This window comes from Diadema antillarum, unplaced genomic scaffold (genome assembly GCF_040938485.1).
Source record: "Diadema antillarum isolate AM-2024a unplaced genomic scaffold, OU_Dant_1.0 seq00000525_RagTag, whole genome shotgun sequence".
In the NCBI taxonomy this organism is placed as follows: domain Eukaryota; kingdom Metazoa; phylum Echinodermata; class Echinoidea; order Diadematoida; family Diadematidae; genus Diadema; species Diadema antillarum.
Genome location: NW_027271477.1, coordinates 408,365 through 429,118, shown reverse-complemented (window position 1 = coordinate 429,118; position 20,754 = coordinate 408,365). Strand labels below are relative to the sequence as shown.

The 20,754-nt window shown below is 38.1% G+C and overlaps 2 protein-coding genes across 2 annotated transcripts; one reads left to right on the top strand and one right to left on the bottom strand.

The window, feature by feature from the left end:
- Positions 1–877: 877 nt before the first annotated feature.
- Positions 878–3,862, bottom strand: LOC139734405 (DNA oxidative demethylase ALKBH2-like). The gene is made up of 3 exons (XM_071645191.1): positions 3,386–3,862; positions 1,963–2,105; positions 878–1,232 (listed from the first exon to the last, which is right to left on the bottom strand). Exons 1-3 carry the CDS (start codon positions 3,857–3,859, stop codon positions 923–925), a joined length of 927 nt encoding a protein of 308 aa, XP_071501292.1. The 5' UTR covers positions 3,860–3,862; the 3' UTR covers positions 878–922.
- Positions 3,863–4,373: 511 nt separating this feature from the next.
- On the top strand, positions 4,374–16,143 carry LOC139734411 (Golgi SNAP receptor complex member 1-like). Its single transcript, XM_071645198.1, has 7 exons — positions 4,374–4,502; positions 6,447–6,555; positions 7,036–7,123; positions 7,736–8,007; positions 8,862–8,891; positions 10,465–10,547; positions 11,758–16,143. Exons 1-7 carry the CDS (start codon positions 4,424–4,426, stop codon positions 11,880–11,882), a joined length of 786 nt encoding a protein of 261 aa, XP_071501299.1. The 5' UTR covers positions 4,374–4,423; the 3' UTR covers positions 11,883–16,143.
- The last annotated feature ends 4,611 nt before the right edge of the window (positions 16,144–20,754 follow it).

Sequence of the window (20,754 nt, the reverse complement as noted above, 5' to 3'; positions counted from 1 at the left end):
CAGTGCAAACATATACAGAGACTCCAACCCAAAGTACCTTCTGATCTGGAGATTCTCCTGACTGAAACCCCGAGCAAACGGGAGACTCAAAGTTGATGTGTGCGAAGCGCGAAATTCCTAGGGTTCTAGATGCTCTCTGGTGCTATCTAAGGCTTATTTTTTCAACATACGATAGAAATATGCAAGAAATCCTTTCCAACGGGAGACAAAGAGCCAGGGCGGGAGAAATTAAATCTCAAACGGGAGAACGGGAGATTTTGCAAAAATGGGTTTTCGGCGGGAGATCTCCCGTCGAAAACGGGAGAGTTGGAGTCTCTGCATATAACGAGGTTTTATTTCCCTTTCACAAGATTTCATCATGAGAAAATTCTTTGTGGTCCCGAGTATCTCATTATGATGGGGTTAGATATCATGTTCACACAAAAAGAATAAATAAGGACAAATACACAAGACATGAGACAATCTGAATTCAACTCTGTGATGGCACCATAAAATTTGATGTTACTCATTTCAAAAAGAGAAAGTGAAGTTGAAAAATCGATTTTGTTTTATCTCAGGTACAGTACTAGCTTTGTGTGACATCAAAGAACCTACAAGGCGTAAATGTCATGTGCATGAAAGTACATGTACATCTGTATATAGATGTAATGCAAAAACAAAAGGAGCAATCGATTTGGGTAGAGTATATGGGTTAACAGTAGGTTTAGATTTAGAACCATGAATGTAGGTTTCGATTTAGAACCATGAATGTAACCTTGGTCAGGGTGACTATACACCAGCTAAATTATAGCATGCTAGGAAGAATCCTTTTCTCTCTCTGTCTCTCTCTCTCTCTCTCTCTCTCTCTCTCTTACATCGCTTACATTTGCTGGTTTATCTTCCTGTCATATGCTGACACAATTAGTCGGTCTCTTTTTCATCATTACTTTTTGTTCGCTACATGTATGTCTCTGAAAGTCATGTTGATCCTAACATGGAGTGCTCGTTTCCTGACCGGTAGGGAGTGGTACCAGTACACATTAGTAGGGTAGTTCATCACCAATAGGCTTCCATGCTCTAACTCTAGTTTGACTGGAGCAATGTTCCTCTTGGCATGTGAGCCCCTAGCCTCACAATGCCTGAAGACAAAGTCACGATGCTGGCCAAGAGACAGAGAAGCAATAGGACTTGTGGCTACCAAGTCTTTCTCATCATCTCGGTGCTCCCCCATGTAGTCACTACCATCGGCATATCTGTGGTGCGATGTCAAAAGTAACAACAACAATATCATGCCATGTATCTTTACAAAGTATTCATTTATATGACTTGCAGGTTTGTGTAGGTCGATAGAAATTGTTTATGAAAATTTGAACTGATTGACTCCAGGAAGTGCAGCGGAGTGAGTTTGGATAATTCAGAGGTACTGAGTGCATGCGATTTCTACCAACTCACAAAAACAAAACCGCGAGTCATCTGTTTATATCTATAATGGATAGAAAATTCCTCAAAAATATGGCTTAAGTGTGTGCTGACTGTAGACTGTAGTTTACTAGATGCATGGAAAAATTGTGCTATCTGTACTTGTACACCAGATGCATAAATAAGGAAAAATGCATGACTAATGGGAAAATATGCATGCAGTCGGTGAGATATAAATAGCAATTGACCAGTCACATTGCAAGAATTCCCCAACCCCTTTTTGCACAGAAAAGCAAGATTGACAAAGTCATTCATTCTACAAGTAATTGCATATTTCATATATCATTGATTGATATAGCTACAGTCAACCTTGCTTATGAAGTCGACCTAACACAAGTCAAATAATCACCTAAGTCGAAGGTCTTTTCAAGTCCTCTTTATATTCTATTGATTTTAATTCCTCATAAGTCAAATTTTCTCTAAATGGAGGCTCTTTCTTCAGTCCAAATATATTTGACTTCCATACAATTCTTACCATCAGAAGATGACACTGAAACTTTTTACCTGTTGATGAGAACAAAGTTGAACTTGTGGCCAGTCACCTCCTGGATTCTATCACGTATGGTGCTGAGAAGAGGCGTCCATGGTTTGGCAGGTACCGTCACACCTGAATATTTGTATGTTACTCCAGAGTCACCATGAGCAACCTTTCAAAGAAGAAGAAGAAGAGAAAAAATACATATATACATAGACAAAACTCCACAACATGAGTTGAAAATAACCACCTTAATGTGAATTCGCATCACATAAATTAGACAGAAAGATCCATCTGTCCGCAGGAGTCTTTTATCTTTTTGTCGTTATTGCTCTCCTCTGTAGATTGTATAGGAGGGGATCAGTGAAGGCAGATGCAGTCTCCGCGGAATATATCCCCGTCGACCAGATACAGACTAATCTTTGGGTCAACACCTGAATAATAGCCAACTAATTGATCTGTAGACAATGCACAATAGATTTTATTACTGATTAGTGCAATACAAATCTAATGTATTACAGCTGTATTATTATCAGCTGCTGTTAACAGACATGCATGCAAACCACCAATGCTGACTTAACAATGACCATTGAGTACAATAATTATCCCATATTCACTGATCTATCATTTGAAGAATTTGTAAATTATAGATTTCAATTTATAATTTTCATGAATACTGAAGATTACAACAGACTTTCCAACTGTCAACGTATCAACAGAATTAGACTACTTTAAACATTATGATTTTAAAAATTAACCTTTCTCATGATGTAAATACAGATGGAAAGATTTAAAATGCAGGATTTTAAAATTCTTCATGAGGAAATTCTACATTTATTATTTAAAAAACAAAACAAAACAAAACAATACCAAGAATTTAGTCCACTGTGTGGTCATGTACAAACTTATGTTCCTAGGCAGCATAGAAAAACCAGTCCAGAATCAGCCACCATGAACACCAGAGCCAGAGAGCACACAAGTTAATTGTAGATCCCATGTCTACTGGTTAATCAAAGGATAAGTTCACATCAATAGGCCCTATACATAATAATATGGATTATTAAGTGAATGCAGTAAATATCAGCAGAACACATCAGAAGTTTGAGGAAATCATTTATCATTCAAAAGTTATGAATTTGTAAAGTTTCTGCACAGTCACTGTTGGATGAGAAGACTACTGCAGAGTATGATGTCACATGTGTAGAACAAGGCAATGAAAATAAAAAGAGAACCCCACAACATTTCACTTTTGAAAAAAAAAAAAGTACGAATTCCCTCAACTTGTAATGTTACTGACGTATGTTACGGGATATGGGTTTACAATGTATTTAATATTCCCCTGCCTTCTCCTGAAAGAGGAAAGTCAAATGTTCTTTCATCATGCGAGAAACGTGAAGAATATGTTAAATTTTCTTTATATTTTTAAGAACAATCCTTAAGAAAAATCCACACCTGCTTTCTTCGAATATCATGCCATTTTCCATACACCTGAATTCTTGCCAAGTCACCAGTGAAATAGGCAAGACTCTCCTCGCACTGTTGCAATAAATCATCAGCCTCGTTCCTCAGATAGACCTTCATGTAATCGCAGTTCAAGTTTTCACCCGAAATTTTCCGTTTATTCAGTGACTTCATCAGGAATTCATCAGTCCTCTTTCTTTTTAAAGTGTAACTGTCTTTATAAGCAGCCTCTTTAATGTTACAGCATGATTCTCTCTTCAAGCTATGGGTGGATGCTCGCTGGGCGTCGTCCGGAGAGCCAGGGGAAGAGTTGCCGCGGCCGTCTTGATCTTGCGTAAGCCCCTGGTCACGCTGGATACCCTTCGCGACAGCTTTTTCACCTCCATCTCTCTCGTGTTCCTCATCCTTGTGGGCGCCTGCAGACTTGATTTTGCCCTTTGGCTTCCTAACAACAAAACGATCCATTGTCCTGGGTCCTCATCTACATTTGAACATCTTTCGCGGCATACCATATAGGCATAGATCTATGGCTAGCTGGCCTGCTGACTATGCTGCTCACTGCTTGATGGAGTCGGATGTACGGCAAATCTCACTGTTAACGCTCCCGTTTGTCGGCGCGGGGATCGAGGAACTACTGAGTACTCACTGTACTCGTACAGCTGCTAGCTGAGCTGCGGTGGTATACATGGTGCGTGCGAGATCGTAAAAGTCATCTACGCAACTTGCGCAACACGATGGTTCGCTTATCAATATAACGACTGGTAAACGTCTAATATTTCATTGCCAAAATTAATATTGATGTTATATACAATATATACTAATTTTATCTCAATTTGTAGTAATTTGATATAAATATAAAATTAGTAACTAAATTTTGAAATTAAATGCAATGAGAATTTATTCAAAAAATAATTTTTAGAGGATATATTGTCTCGAAATACGTATGTTTTTTTCATATCTTAATTTCGATACAAGCCTAGCCTCGCTCGGGAATTAAACTAACTGCAAGCGGAAGCAACCTCCACGTAGATGTCGGACACAAACAATCCCGGATCCACACCCGAGTCGACTGCAATGAGGAATATGGCGCAAGGAAACCAGTGGGAAGGTAATATTTAGGGCCTTTTCATGGCTTTTCATTTTGTCCTTAAGTACTTTCTCTTAAGTTTATTCTATTTAAATAAATGTTTTCTAGATCTCACGTTACACTCAGAGGATTGGTACATGCATTGCATGGACTTCGATTGGGATGTTATGGTGGTGCACGCACACTCTTACTGTAGATTAGAAGTGCCATCCAAATAACACACAGCACAGGAGACGCGACGTAGACCTAGGCCGGGCCTACAAAGTACAATGTAGAATAGAAAGGTTCTACATCTAACAAGTTAGATCTAACAAGTTAGATCTAATAAGTTAGTAAAGTTAACCGGTAGTAAATTAGATACAGTAAAATTTAGTAGCACGGGGGTGTTTCATGAAGAATTTAAGTTGAACTTAAATGTTAAAATCGATTTAGAGGTGAAAATGTGACAGTAAGTGAGTAACGTTACTTAGATACAGTTGTAACTTACTTTTAGTTTTGTTACTTATAACATAACTTCAAGACGCCATCACAAATACAAAAGAAGTCATGTCAAAGAAATGTTTGCGTCCTTCATCAGTACCCAGACAAGAACTTCATGTTTGCATTAGGCAGGGCTCCAGAGTATATCTAGCCCCGGAGACCGTGCCTTGCGGCGCGGTCCTGGCAGCTACCCCGCATCTGAGCTGGAGCAAAAATCACGAATAACTCCCTATTGCCACATGCGGCGACTTCACAAATAAAGCATGGCTGAATTTTTATCATAAACCCAGTGACAATAAAAAATGAAATATATATTACCCAATCGACTTGGTTCTTCTCACCAATTTATCTGGAAACTGCAAAATTTTCCATATTTTTTTTGAGTAAGCGGCCTGCCCTAGTGGAGAGTCTTGCTGCCATTTTGAATGTGTATATCCATTAGTACGCATCTACGCATGCATGAACAATGACGTCAACGTCAATACGGATGCTCAAGTTGTAGAGTCAAGGATATGAATAATGCATCATCGTTCGGTGCATATAAGGTGAAATGAATATGCATCATGTAGCGAGCAATACAGCTGTCAATGCACTGCACTGAATGCATTCTGTGCGCATGTGCACGTGATTGTGAGTTTTAGTGAGCATCGGTGAGCTGAAGATATTTGCCTTATAAGACAACATTTTCTGCATCATAAGCAATGAAATGCATTAAACAGTCAGCGATTGGAATCATTTAGGTTTAATCGACCCATGTATAATATTCCTTGTAGTTTTTGTTGAAAAAGTAAGGAAATATAGCGATGCAACGGCACTCATTTTGTACAACTCCAAGATCTTAATGCGAAAACACATTTCTTGCGGCGGCTGTCGCAGTTAGAGTATACCATGCTGTGCTATGCTACATAATGCTACATAATGCTACATGTATGAAGAGACTGGGTAGGGGCTACACTAAAATGTATGTACGTATGTGTACGTGTGATATTTTTCAAGGTTCTTAATCTTAAAGGGACTGTACAGTACTGGTTGAGGTGGGGATTCATGTTTTGAACATTCCAACGTGAGATAATGAGAAGCCTCTTGTGAGATGTGGGAGAGCATGTAATTTTGGGAGGGATTCAACGTTTGTTTGATGGGGATTGGTTTTCTGATGGCTGAGATATCGAAAAAAGTGATAATAATAAAAGACCACAGGCCACGCCTTTTATTAGGATCTCTTTGTTTCACCTTGTTTTTGGATATCTCAGCCATTTCAGAGCCGATTTTCATCAGATAGACTTTTGATACCCTTAGGCTTTGGAAAATAGCATGCTCTTTGGCGTCTCATATGGAGTGGTTTCTGAATATCTCGCAAAACGTTAAAAGCTAAATCCTCACCTCAACCAGAACTGTTCACACCCTTTAGTCTTATTGCCTTTAATATGTTGTGTTATATAATTCGCAGCCTTTTTTAAGTGTTTTTGTCCCATTTTTGTGCTTTAGATTTGAGGAAAAAGGCAAGGCAACTAGAAAATGAGATTGACTTGAAGCTGGTTTCCTTCAGCAAACTTGGAACAAGTTTTAGCACCATTACATCAAATGGCTTTGACAGGTGAGTGAGTGAATGAATTCATCATGAGCATAGGTATCACTACAATGTAAATTACAAAAAGTTTACAGACACACAGTGTTAGGCATATAGACAGTATAGTTTATCTGTTTTGTCACAGGCCATGCACAGAGTTTTAGTACATTTCTCGTGCTGTACTTTCAATAGTCTTAACCTGATATGCACAGACATGTGTTGATCAATCAAATAATGCAAAGAAAAGCTTATGGATCCACTCGATCAAATCGCAAATTTCTTGTTATCTTTTACCTCTCCTGTCTCCTTCCCCATCTCGGATCTCTCTCCCCCGACCCATGAACTTGAAATCACATACAGACCTTTCCCTAGCTGTACAATGTGTGTTGCCATGATACACATTGTTGTAGTTATCAGGTGATCGACTGACTTCCATCATCATCGATTCTTAGGTTGAAATTGGTATTGCTGTTATCTTTCTATGAATGTTTGTTTTTCCCCCAACAGTTCAGATACATCTCCTCTTCTCAGTGCTTCTAACAGTGAACACATGTTTCACACTATGGCTATGGAGATAGAGCAGTTATTAAATAAGGTATGTGTCATCAGAACAATCATGTAATTCTATTCATTTTTTGTTGTTGAATTTGTGCTAATACATCCCACATTTCACATTTCAAAGAGTGTGGTCTTTATTATACTAACTGGTGAAGGTATTGACTGGATGTTTATTTCTCAGAGTTAGGAATTGTGAATCTATGCAGTTCAAATTTGTATTTAAGGTATCCATTGGCATGATTTTACACAGTGTCTGTGTTGATAAAGTGAACACATTTTCTAAGTTTACGTTCTAAATGTGGTAACTCCACTAAAATCTCCATGCTGTATGAAAAACCAGGGATTTTTTTTTTTTTTATACTTTTTGTCTCTTATCATGCAGTAATGTCAAGAATTTCTGGGAATGGAACTGCTGAAGAGTTGTTTGTTTTGTTTGTTAGACAATCAGATGTGTATACTTTCCTTCCTGTGAAACTGTTGTCTGCTGGCTTGTAGTATCACACCAATTTCTCATTTGGGGTTACTGCAAGATTCTGAAATCATGCAATTTCTCTAGAAGTACCATCTAAGTAGCCCAAAGATGTATTACCAGTAGTGAGTGTGGGTTTCTTTTTTCTGTTTCTGTTTTTGTTTTCTTTTACACTTGCAGTTGTCTGATGTCAATGACCGAATGGCTGATTATGCTGGAAGTGTGTCAGTAGCATCACCAAGTGCTGCCTTGTTACACACTCTGCAGCGGCATCGAGACATTCTACAGGACTATACCCATGAGTTCCACAAGACCAAGGCCAATATTGAGGCTTGTAGAGAACGTGAGGAGCTGCTTGGTTCTGTGCAGCGTGAGATTGACAGCTACAAGAGCTCCTCAGGGCTCAACCGTAGAACAGACTTGTACCTGAAGGAGAATGAACACATACGAAAGTAAGGATAACTTCTCACTAGCCAACTACTTTATCAGTGAGGACTAGTTTGAACTTTACAATGTGCTAATCATTTATGTTCTAATCATTTATGTGTATTACATAGGCATGTAATTGCATGATTGCCAGCTAGTAACACTTATAGTAAATTGCAAATGGCTTGTGTCTTTCATGGAGACAAAAGAATTAGTCAAAAAAGAAAGTATTGTGCATTTGTCATTCTGTGATCTGTCATATCTTTTGTATCAAGTTCAAAAACATGTTTAAGCCTCCACTCCAAAGAGGGCTAGAGGCAGTTTTATTTTTCTGGTCAAGGGTGCACTACTAATGCCCTCCAGGTTCTGTTGAAAACAGTGATTTTGTTTTCATAACCGAATAGTTTGGAGGTGAGAGTGGAAGTTAATTGATGTCAGTCGCATAGTTTTGATGAGCATAAATGAAGAGAAGAGGATACCATGTTGAATTATTTGCTGGCTTTGAAACACTCGGGTACCTTCCTTATCATTAACTCAATCACTTTGTAATAACCTTGTAACCGATGTTTCACTGCTTTGAATCATGTACTCTTTAGGGTATTGTAACTTCATGTCCATCATGATCACAAAGGAGACAACATAGTGAGATTTCTGTGTGTAATACCTTCACTTTTCTCCCAGCAGACAAGCTATATTATTCCTTACTTTCAAACCTGATGCTGTGTAATCTCTGTAGTCTTATGTTTATTCTCATTTGTAGCAAAAGATGCTTTAAGATACATGGGTATGACAATTTTTATTCAGGACTTGACTGAATTGATTTTTTTGTTGACTGAATCTAGCTCTAACTCCTCTGTTTCTTGTATTCTATGATCTACAGTTCAGAGAGAATAGCTGATGAGACAATAAGGTATGTATTTCTTGGTGATATTTGTGCATTTTGACATAATTCAACCTGATATGAAACCATCCAAATTTCTTGCTATTTCAAAGATTCTGACTTTCTCTGTCAAGTCAAAAGACACATGCATACACACACGCACACAAGGAAAAGAATCAGACATGTTTGTGCTTCTCTTTAAAGTCATATTCACCCATTGTTATAGCAACTAAACATTCATTTCAGCATTCATTTTTGCAAATGCCCCTCAAAGTTTAAAGTGTTTTGTGACACAAGTTTATGCGTAGATAAAGATATATGTTGGATGTCATTCTATGCAGGTAATTTGCATTAAACAATGCCTTACCCCAAGAAGGTGCCCAAGGAATGATGTTTAAGAAATCATCATTCTTCCATCCATATGACTCCGATCTCATTCTTACACATAGAGAAAAAAAGCCTTACAGTGGATTTGTGTCATACTTTGCACATGTATGTTGCTTTAGTGTAGATACAGTGATTAGATATTGGACAAAATCCCTTGGAGGTCAGAAATCACTGAACTCAGAGACTCCAACTCTCCCGTTTTCGACGGGAGATCTCCCGCCGAAAACCCATTTTTGCAACATCTCCCGTTCTCCCGCTGGAGATTTGATTTCTCCCGCCCTGGCTCTGTGTCTCCCGGTGGAAAGGATTTCTTACTTATTGCTATCGTATGTTGAAAAATAGGCTTTAGATAGCACCAGAGAACATCTAGAACCCTATACGAGGAACTTCGCGCTTCGCACACATCAACTTGGAGTCTCCCGTTTGCTAGGGGTTTCGGGCGGGAGAATCTCCAGATGAGAAGGTGCTTGGGGTTGGAGTCTCTGTGAACTTTGATCACAGATGTTCAACTTGGTATGTCAAATGGGAATCATTATATGGTAGGAAGAATTTAATGGAATAGACTCATTATTTCACTGACTTATGATATGGGTAAAAGGCCAAAGGTCAGGGTCACTACACTGTATCTTGACAGGCCACTCTTGCTATAGAATGTAGTGTCTGTACATCACAGTTGACTGAATATACAATTGTATATCAATGCATACAAACAGACCAGTTGATACATACACATATATACCTGGTATGATCAAGGAGGTACATACCTCCTTGGTATGATTAAGATTGTGCAATTGTGAGTACTCACTAGATAAGGTATCATTTTAGGGGACTTCCTGACCGATCAAATTGATTCACTTCACTGATTTAGATAACACCATGTAGATGGATGTCTAGTTATTAGAGATACAGTGTATTGTCAAAACACATGTATATTTGCATGATATAATTTACCTATATACCATAAGGTTGGGCTGTCAGTTGTAAAAGATAATATTATGCAGTGATTACATTTTGCTGTGCTTCCTGAGGATTGTTTGTGCAAATTTTCATATTAGTATTATTTTTAGTATTGCAACGTTCCCTTCATGTCATGCTTTGTTAACCAGTGTGCTACTTACCATGTACCTGAACAAACAAAACCAGTGACTAATCCCTGTGATTATAAATGAATAAGAATACATACAATGTATTACTCACTCTTGTTTTTTATCTACAGTGTTGCCATGGCTACAAAGGAAAACTTGAGTTCTCAGAAATCGACATTAAAGAAGATATCCACCAGCATGAATACCATGGCCAGTATCCTTTCTCATAATGCATCAATAATTGTCCCCGCCGAACGAGTTCGAGCAGGGGACTATGAAACGGGCTCTGTACGTGTGTGTGTCTGTGCGTCCGTCCATCCGTCCGTGCGTCCGTCCGTGCGTCCGTCCGTGTGTGCATCCGTGTGTGATCAAAATGTTCAATTTGCTACTTCTCTGTCATTTATGAGCCAATTTTGATTCTGTTTGCTTTATATGATAGCACTACATGGGAGCTTTAAAACTTCTACACAGAATTTCAGTTGTGACCTTTGACCTTGACCTTTGACCTATATTGTACATTTTGCTACAAAATGCTACTCCTTCGCCATTTCTAACCCGATTTCGATTCCGTTTGCTTTATGTGATGGCACTAGTTGAGGGCTTCAAAACTTCTACACAGAATTTTGACCTTTGACTTCTTTGACCTTTGACCTTGATTTTTTACCTATATTGTGCATTTTGCTACAAAATGCTACTCCTTCGCCATTTCTAACCCAATTTCGATTCCGTTTGCTTTATGTGATAGCACTAGGTGAGGGCTTCAAAACTTCTACACAGAATTTTGACCTTTGTCTTCTTTGACCTTTGACCTTGATTTTTGACCTATATTGTACATTGGCTACAAAATGCTACTCCTTCGCCATTTCTAACCCAATTTCGATTCCATTTGCTTTATGTGATGGCACTAGGTGAGGGCTTCAAAACTTCTACACAGAATTTTGACCTTTGACTTCTTTGACCTTTGACCTTGATTTTTTACCTATATTGCACATTTTGTTACAAAATGCTACTTCCGGCGGGGACATATATTACGCACCGCGTAATTTCTACTTTTCCTTGTTTTTGTTTTTTTTAATTACATGGAGTTGTAACCGGGATTTCACATCTTTCTCATTCTTCTCTTTTTGTCTCTGCCATCAGTCTATTTGAATATTATGATCATTTCTATGTCCATTTTATAATTGTCCATTATGCATATTCCATATATTATGTTTATATGGAATATGTAAATATGCCTGGTACTTATGAAACATATTTGCCTTAAAATGAGGCTGTTATTGTGTGTTTTATAAATACTAGTTAAAGCGATATTCATTAACTTCCAATATTTTGTTCATGATACCTATTTCCGATGTATTTGTTAGTTGTTATCAGTATTGGTGGTAAGTAAAATGTTTCTCCTTGACTGCCTGTCTCCCTTTCAGATCGATTCCCTGTCCTAAACAGCCTGATTCAAAGAATAAATCTGAGAAAGAGAAGAGACTCACTAATCTTAGGAGGTGTCATTGCCGTCTGCCTTGTATTGTTACTGTGGTATGCATTCAGATAGAGCCCTGCATTATTCTCTCCAGGGGTCTGTCTTTGATTCCCATGCTGTGGCCAAAGAGTGTTCAGACTCTTCCCTCACCTGCTGTATGGAAACTATTCTCTGTGGACACTAGGAATGCCAATTCCTTGAGAGCATCAGCTTTAATCATCTGCAGCGTTCAGAGAACTTTGTTGTATACAAGAAGGAACTGGCAAACAGAAGCCATGAAGACAGGAATGCTGAGGATGCCACTGAAGATATGTACATAGTTGTAGTCCAAGTTTAAGATGAAGATTTACAGCAATGAACTGCATTGGTTTAACATCATTGAGAGCAATGATAGCAAACTTCTACAGCACCAGGAGCCCCCCGCTTCACCTGTTTGCTTAACCTGTTAAAGGACGAGCTGATTTTGCTGTGATATGCATTTCCCAGACATCTGCCTGAGTATTCTTGGGACTAGTCTTCAACCGTCTGTTATGCGTGTGTTTCTGTGTGTTGGATTGGGGATGACCCTTCATTCAACACATGCTCTTATTTGTTCTTGTTACTCACTATAAAGTCATGATTTGTTTTTATTTATGTATACTTGTTTTATCTACGTAGACATGATTATGGGAGTAAAGTCAAGAGAGTTACAGTGGATACATTGGCTCGCCTTTTATTTTAAGTTATGGATTGAGGCATTGACTTTAATTCTTTATGCGCCAAGTTCGCATATTCTGCTCGAACGCACAAACCCACCCAAACCGATCGATAAATCGCCAAATGCCAAAGTACAATGAAAGCGTTTCTCGTGATTCCATTCCTGTCACATGTAGCTTACATTTCATGTGGTGAGTTGACTATCAAGCAGTGTTCCCTACTGATTTGGGAGTAAATTCTATGTTTCCATCACTGTTTTGTGTGCAGAAGTCATGCCTCTATACAATAATATAACTACTTGTCATTTTAAAGGGAAAAATCATAAATTTGTCATACAATTTACATCAAAGCAAAGCTCGGCGTTTCCCCTACAACCTTTCTCATCACATGTCCAGGGAAACAAAAATCTATAAAAGTTACATCAATTTGAAAAACAGAATGTGTCCCAAAGCATGACTATGTTGCTGTCTCAGAATAATGTGCACACGGGGTTTTCTCCATGGCGCATAAAGAGTTAAAGTGCTTGCTAATGAAATGTAGAGTCTCTATAGCTCTTTTGTGGTTAAAATCATGTAAAAAGAAGAAATATTATTTAAACTTTTATTTTGACACAAGGATCAAGAGATGTTCATTGCATTTTTCATGTGTGTAAAAGGATACATGTGCATGCTTCTTGTTTTAGAAAATGTTTATATTTACATCAACCAAGCCGTGCATTGTGCTAGGGATGCTGACTGCTGCTGCTTTGAAACAGACAACAAGACTCGTGGTACAGCACAGAGACACATGAACTACCATGTACTGTAGTTTTTATATCCAAAAGAGGTAGCCAAGGTATGATTGCTGCTCCCTCTTTCAGAAATCTAATGCCAACATAGGCTGCAAAATGAATCGATTGAAAGAGAGAACTGGCATCTTTCATTTTATCCATAATTAATGCCAGATGAATGGGTTTGAGACTAACAAGACATATGTACTCTTACTATTAAAGTGTAGAACAGACCAAGGAGTTGTGTATTGTAGACTAGTGCGTTCAAGCTTATTTGCTGTTGTACAGGATTGCAAGTGTTACTAGCAAATAAGGAATGTACAAAAATATGACATAAGATGTCATTCTACCGCTGGTCTTGTGCAAAGAATATTTTCCTGTCAGTTACAGTGATATAAATGTAGATCGTAGATCTCATGTGGCAATGAAGGGGGAGTGATTTTAGCAATATAAATCAGAGTCTGCTTGATACATACAATGTAGTTCTGGCCATGAGTATATTCATCCCTGTCATAGATCTTTGTCGCAGAGTCTAAATTCCCATGATAAGTATTTTAAGTCCAATAGCATCTGACAGGCTCACTAGATATTTGTGAAGTGCAAGAGAAGTGTAGAATACACATCTGTAGATGTCCTCACAACTGTCCCATTGTATCAGTGTCTGTCACATCAGAGAGCTGTAAGCATTGCTATGAACACAGAAGCCAGTGATATGATATGATATGACAATGATGGTTCAGACAGACTGTTATCAATTCTTGTCTCTCTTATCAGTAGAGAATGGAATAAAAAATGTCCATTGTGTCTTGCCTGATAAAAAGAATGACATGGTGTCTGTATAGCAGATTTATGATTCTTTTCCTGTCAAGCATCATGCTCTAATTTGTGGATCTTGAACTTTGGTGTTATTCATTATCTTTTGAAACACAAAGTACATGTAATTTTTGTCAGTGCATCATTAGTATTCTTCGTGATTATTCATTTTCAAGTGATAACATCATGTTACAGACAATTGCTGGCAGGTCTGTTGTCAAGGTTACCAGAGACAGTGTTGTCCTGTTGAAAAGAGTGGGTTTCTTGGATAGTGACAGGCACTTGATAGTTCAGTAGGAAAAGGAGCTAGTGCACAAAATATGTTCCAGCTGAGTAGAGTGATACACAGTGAATCACCGTGATTATGCTTGTGACTATCGTACCAATGCGCAAGACTGCTGACTTTAGAAGATGGCAATAAGCTGTACAGTCACTGACACCAGGTGGGCATTTCATGCTGCGTTTTGGTCGGATATTTTTCTTACAAACTGTTACAAGCTACTGAAATCCTTGCATCTGATTGGCTGAGAGCAAATTTGTCTGACAACTTTGTCGGACAAAATGCTTCATGAAATGCCCCCCAGTGGTACTATAATGACTTTACTTTATCACAAACATTTGCTTCTCAATTTCCTTGTTGCTAGGCACACCCTTCAGACCCAAGGTTATGATTTTTTTTTTTTTTTTTTACATGTGAAAATCACTGATTGATCCATTCCTGAATAATGACAGATGAAAAAACGAGTGTATAAGAGTTTGGGAGGTGATGTTACCTTATATCACTTGCTCGTCCCCACACACTCAATCCGTTTTACGGTATACATTTTGCAAGCATATTTTTGGCAAATTAGAACTTGCAAGACAATTTGCAAGTGGTTAAATTCACCATCGAGAATCATAGTGATGGAACAAGAAATGAGTAAGTATTGTCCCTTGTCAGAAAAAAAGAAGAAGAAGAGATTGATAATTAATTTCCCACAGTGGAGACAGTATACACATAAAGCAAATTTATAATGTCCAAGGCAATATCATTGCAAGTTACTCTGAATGTATTCTGTAAATGTCAGTCAACTCACCAAAGTTATGGAAAATGAAAGCACTACTGAATATGTTGTGTACAAGTGACTCCCATTATAATGAAGTCCTTTAGACCAGCAGTTTTCTTCTGTTGTACTGACATTTCATTATAGCTTTACAGTAAAGTAAATAAAGATATATAAATGAATTTTGGACCTGAATTTTTACTTCATTGTAACGAGAATTCCGTTATAACTGTGTTGGTTATGACAGGAGTGCATTGTATACGGTATTCCTGTCACAGACAGTTTTGTAAATGTTTCTTGAAGCCCACAGTAAGTAAGAAAAATGTCCTCAGTTGATCTTCAATGCACTAGCCAATCATAGACAAGGATTACATAAGCATGCTGACAAGTAAATTGTGGCCACTCTTTTTCTCTGACACTGCATCAAAGAATCCGTAACAGGTGCATTGAATGAGGTTATAGAAAGCATGTTTTGTACAGAGTAAACAAGGCAAAAGAAATAGCAATCATTGTATTTGTCAAGTGTAGTGTACATTCACTGGAATGTCCATTTATCAGTTTCCATTCCCTTTCACATCAAATCTTTTTCATAATGAAATTGTCTTGTAGAAGCTATTAAAAAGGAAAAATATAGTTATTCTAGTAACGTCATGATACATGAGGTACTTACTTTTAATTTCAAGTACTTGTGTTCAATAAAAGATATATTTTGTCTGTATGTCGCTGTATAATTATGACTGATACATGAATGACATTAAAACATAACACATGAAATACAACACAATTTATCTCAAAGAGTTTGCTTAAGACAAGTGCAGTGTAATGAAAGCCACAGCCAAGCAACAGTTGTTGTCATTCTTGAACAATACAAAGTCTGTTCCCACCTTATGGAAATCTGTCGATCTCGATGCATGTATTGCATTCTTTTGAAGCCTGAAATGACTAATAGGCAGTAATCATATCAGTGTTTGCATGAAATGTCACTATGACTGTATACACATAGAAACTTTTTTTTTTTTTTTTAAAGATTTTATGTTGTATTGAGAGAGATATATATGTATGAAAAGCTGTAAATATGTCATGTTCACACACATGATAAATAATAGTGCAAGGAATGCCACAAACAGATGTCTATCAAAAAAGTACACTGTGTTCAAGCTGTCTTGACATTTGTCCGGTTTGACTGATCTGTTGCTGTTGATTCATTATGTTTTGTTGAAGTGATCCTAAGGGTGCACTTTCTTGCCATTCATAAATCAAGATACCTACAGTATTGAACATACCTCCATGCAGTTTTGGTTCTACTGCCATTCAACGAAAAAATGCAGCATGAACCACTTAAGTTTGTGAGTTGTTTGAAGGATTGCATGGAAAAGTAAATGAGGAAGAGAGGTTTGTGGTAGTATACACATGGTGCACAAGTTTAATCCATATAAAAGCGTCCTTTTCAATGTACATGCACACATGAGCATATGTTGTTCTTTTTTCTATTGTGGGCATTTACAAACCTACAATTAAGTATACATGTAAATTTCACAGGACCCAGGGTTATAAAGAGAACAACATTGTCTTCCTCCTTTCTCCCTTTAAGCTGACTTCAAGTTCTTTTTGACACTTTCATAAAAAATGAAAGAAGGACAGGTGACATGACACTTGCTGACCTGCAATGATTGCTCCGATCTTATTTTCTCCAAAGATTTTCATTTTGATAGGGTTTTAGTTTGATGTTATAGGATTAGGATTAGGGTTATGTTTGTGGGTAGAATCAATGTTCGTGCGGATATTTCATAGGAGCACATGTTGCAGGAGCACATGTTGTGGAACCCTCAAAAAGACTTTTCTATTTGATACACTTATTGGTTTTTGCAAACAAACCCTTCATATTATATTGTGTGTGTTTTGGTTTGCTTAATCCCAAACAGACTATAATGTATCGGTTATGAGGTTATGAAACAGAGCAAGAAGTGTATGCATGGACACATGTGCAACTCTGTGTGTGTGTGTGGGTGTGTGAGTGTGGGTGTGTGTGTGTATGTGCTGGCATTTGTTGTTGTTTTGGGTTTGTTTTTTTTTTTGGTTTTTGGTTTTGTTTGTTTGTTTGGTTTTTGGGGGGAATCTATGTGCACTACAGTTCCGCATATGCAAATACACCCTCTCCCCCCCCCCCCCCCCCCCCCCACACACACACACACGCATTTTTAAGTGACATATTTTCTGTACGTATGCATTCTTTCTTTATTTTCTACAGCTAAACAAGAAAAATAAAGTAAATGAAAAATATACAATTGTGTGTGGCTTGTATCTCAAATGAATGAATATTTCTTTCGAAAAAAAGAATCTGAATGAACGCGTCCAGACAGGTCATTGATCAGCTCGACTGCGCTGCTTCCGATAGATCGTACCACTGTACAAGTACGGATCCTAGTATTGTACAATGCGCCCTCTAGTGTCAACTTTAATTTTACTCCTTGTTACAGTCAGCCTTGATAAACTGAAGATGGAATTGACATTTTAAAAAAACGGTCGTAAAGTAAAGGATACTAATGGACATTTGGAGCTTGATATTCTTTTTTTTTTTCATGAAGAAGAGTGATACCTGTTACAGTCACTGTTGTAGACTACGATTATCATGATTTTGAAGCAAAGAAAACAGCAGCGCATTGTCTGGTACAACTAATCAGAATGACTACCGCGTATATAGGAGATGGTTAAAAGTAGCATTGTTAAATAGAAAATACATGTATATAAAAAAAGACAGTTTGTTGTGAAATGATTCTCGCTACACTAAGGTGATAAAAACGCCACAAGTCATGATGTTAGGGCCTACTTTATGCGCAGACGTGATGAGGCGAAGATGTATAGGGACCGACTCCGAGCACCCAACGCATATGATCGTAATATTGGTATATGCGCTGATTGGTCCTATGTATAGCATTTAGAACATCATAAGGAGAACTTTTGCTAGGCTTATACTGTATTCATCAACAAAAGCATATGAATATCGATAAAATACATAATGCAGCACATTGTTGAGTAGTGTGTGCTTTAAAATGCAAAGAGTGCATTAGCGAAAATAATGTGTTTCCATGTTTCTTTTGAATTTCACATTAGTAAACTTTTTGTTTTTACATTATTTTGTTCTCCCATTTTCAGCTTCTTCTTGAAAATTGAAATGGATTACCCCCTCAAAGCAAAGAGTTAAGGGTGCATGGTAGGATCTCAGTTTGTTCAAATTAGGCACCCCCCCCCCCCAATATCTTCATGAGAACCGGAAGTGACATGAGAACCGTAAATCATAAGGTAGTGCTTGAGTAAGAAGTTTGTTTGTTTGTTTGTTTGTTTGTTTGTTTGTTTGTTTGTTTGTTTGTTTGTTCATTTCCATCTGAGAAGATGGCAGGATATCCCATGTTCAGCTACGTTAAGCTGGTCTTCCATGGGGTACAGTTGGATTTGCTAGGCTTAACCACTTTACCGGGTTAAACACAGTAAGGGGCCTATACATTAATCTTGAGTGACCGTAGTTTGAAATAATTTATTATGTTCATGGCAGATCCGGGGTGCATTGATCCCCCCCCCCCCCCCTTGGGCCCCGTGGGAAGGTAGGCCATTTCGGGGCCAATCAATTATTGTATATAGGCCCATAACACGCATTTCCACGAGTCTTCTTCTTTTTTTTTTCTTCTTTTTTTACCATAAGTAATAGATGCTCCACTCAGAGCACACACAAAAAAAGCTTTGGTAAATCTTCACGATATGATTAATTTCTAGTGAGGGGTTTTGTGTTGTTTTGTTTCTCTTTCTTTCTTTTTCCTCCGACCTCATTGTCCCTGTCATTTATTCAGAACAAGTTTAATGCCTCAGTATCAAAGTCGCGTTCAGTTCTTCTCCATAAAGACTCACAAATGAGAGGGAACAATCTTCATTTTCAAACAAGTCACCATGACAAGGGTGGTTCGTGGCTATTTGATTATATGATTATCAAGCCCACATGAGGGAATCGCGGGCACCAATCTCAGATATAATAATTATTAAAGATAATTCAAAATCAAATCCCTGCAAACTCATGAAAAGAGATGCATGGGGACTTCCAGAGACATAACTATTCTGATGCCACATTGCTTCTTCGTTATCGAAGGAATATAATTTTTAAAAAAAAGAGTTTCCGAGACTTATAGGCCTACCTCCGCCGGGAGACTCTTCACATCATTACATCTTCTTTTCTTCTGCTTCTTCTTCTTCTTCTTCTTCTTGATACTCCTCAACATTCAGTACGGCCTGGAACCAAACGAGGAGGAAAGAGAGTATACCCCTTGATCCGTGCATGAACACCCTACAATATCCACCCCGTACATATAAAAATCTCTCCTTTTATATACCCTGTGCATGGTCCGGCTCTTTCTTCTTCCTTTTGTTTTTCACATTAAACATCATGCTACCCCTTATGCCCGATGTGTCGGTCAAAACGCGTCATAATATTTCTGCCCAGAGTCTCAGAAGATATGCACCATTTTCTTCATAGTTAACACATTGGAATTTTCAATACCCCAAACATTGGTCCCTATAGGTATGGGCCTAGCTAGTGAAAAATAGCAGAACACATGGACCATATTATATTCTGTTCAATAGTTACACTTTCTTTTTTAGAGTTTGATTTTGATGCTGCCATCGTTGGATAAGAATTAAGCTTCGAAACAGTTCGTTCGGGATGTTCAGGCAGATCCATTCGAATGAATATAAAGAAACTGTAGGACAACATGGTTAGTTACTGGTAGTAAATAATGAGGTAGGCCTCGGCCTACGATTACAACAAAGTTCAGCAAATTTTCTTGTTTTTCTTTGGGAAAAGATTTCGGAACACTCGACCAGTGCCTTATTTTCAGAAGGAGGGAGAAATATCATTATCCCCAATATTGGCCTATGATAGGGATACTCCTTAGTAGTTTTCACACATGCAAAAAGGGATAGGGGAGAAGAATGAAACGACGAGGAATTTTTCTATATTTTCTTTTATAATTAAACACCCCACCCACTGCGACATCACAAATCATTTTGGCGTTCTCATCCATTACGACATAAATTGATCTTCGTCTGAATGAGTTTTTATGTATAGTACTAAGCCTCGCTTTAATTGATGATTGGTGAGAGCCGATGCACGTTGTAAATGAATGGTCAAGACTGCACTCGCAGACAAACAAAACACAAGCTATTTACATCTGTCCCTCCTGAAGATTTACTTCTCGTGTGGCCTGCCTGCATGGTGTTTCTTTGGGAATCTAATGAACGATTTTAAAAACTATTTCATAACTTGACTTTGATCACTGATGATAAAACAGTGTCGAACCAAAAATTTGGTACGTTGAGGGATTTTTCATATGCCTGTGTTTGCGCAGAGCTCGCTGGAAGTTTGTGATATACCCATTTAAGGAGGTGGGTTGCCGTGGTAATGGAAGACTTCACCTCTTCCCTGATGGTACACCCTGGTACACCCACAAATCGGCGCCCACCTGAACCGCAGGGAGTACAGTGTATTCATATTCAGTCACTGCGGTTGTGCGGTTTCAGCTACTAGTACCTAGCTTGGTGCGTTCTGTGTTCATCGGATACCAGCTTACTGGCTGGCACC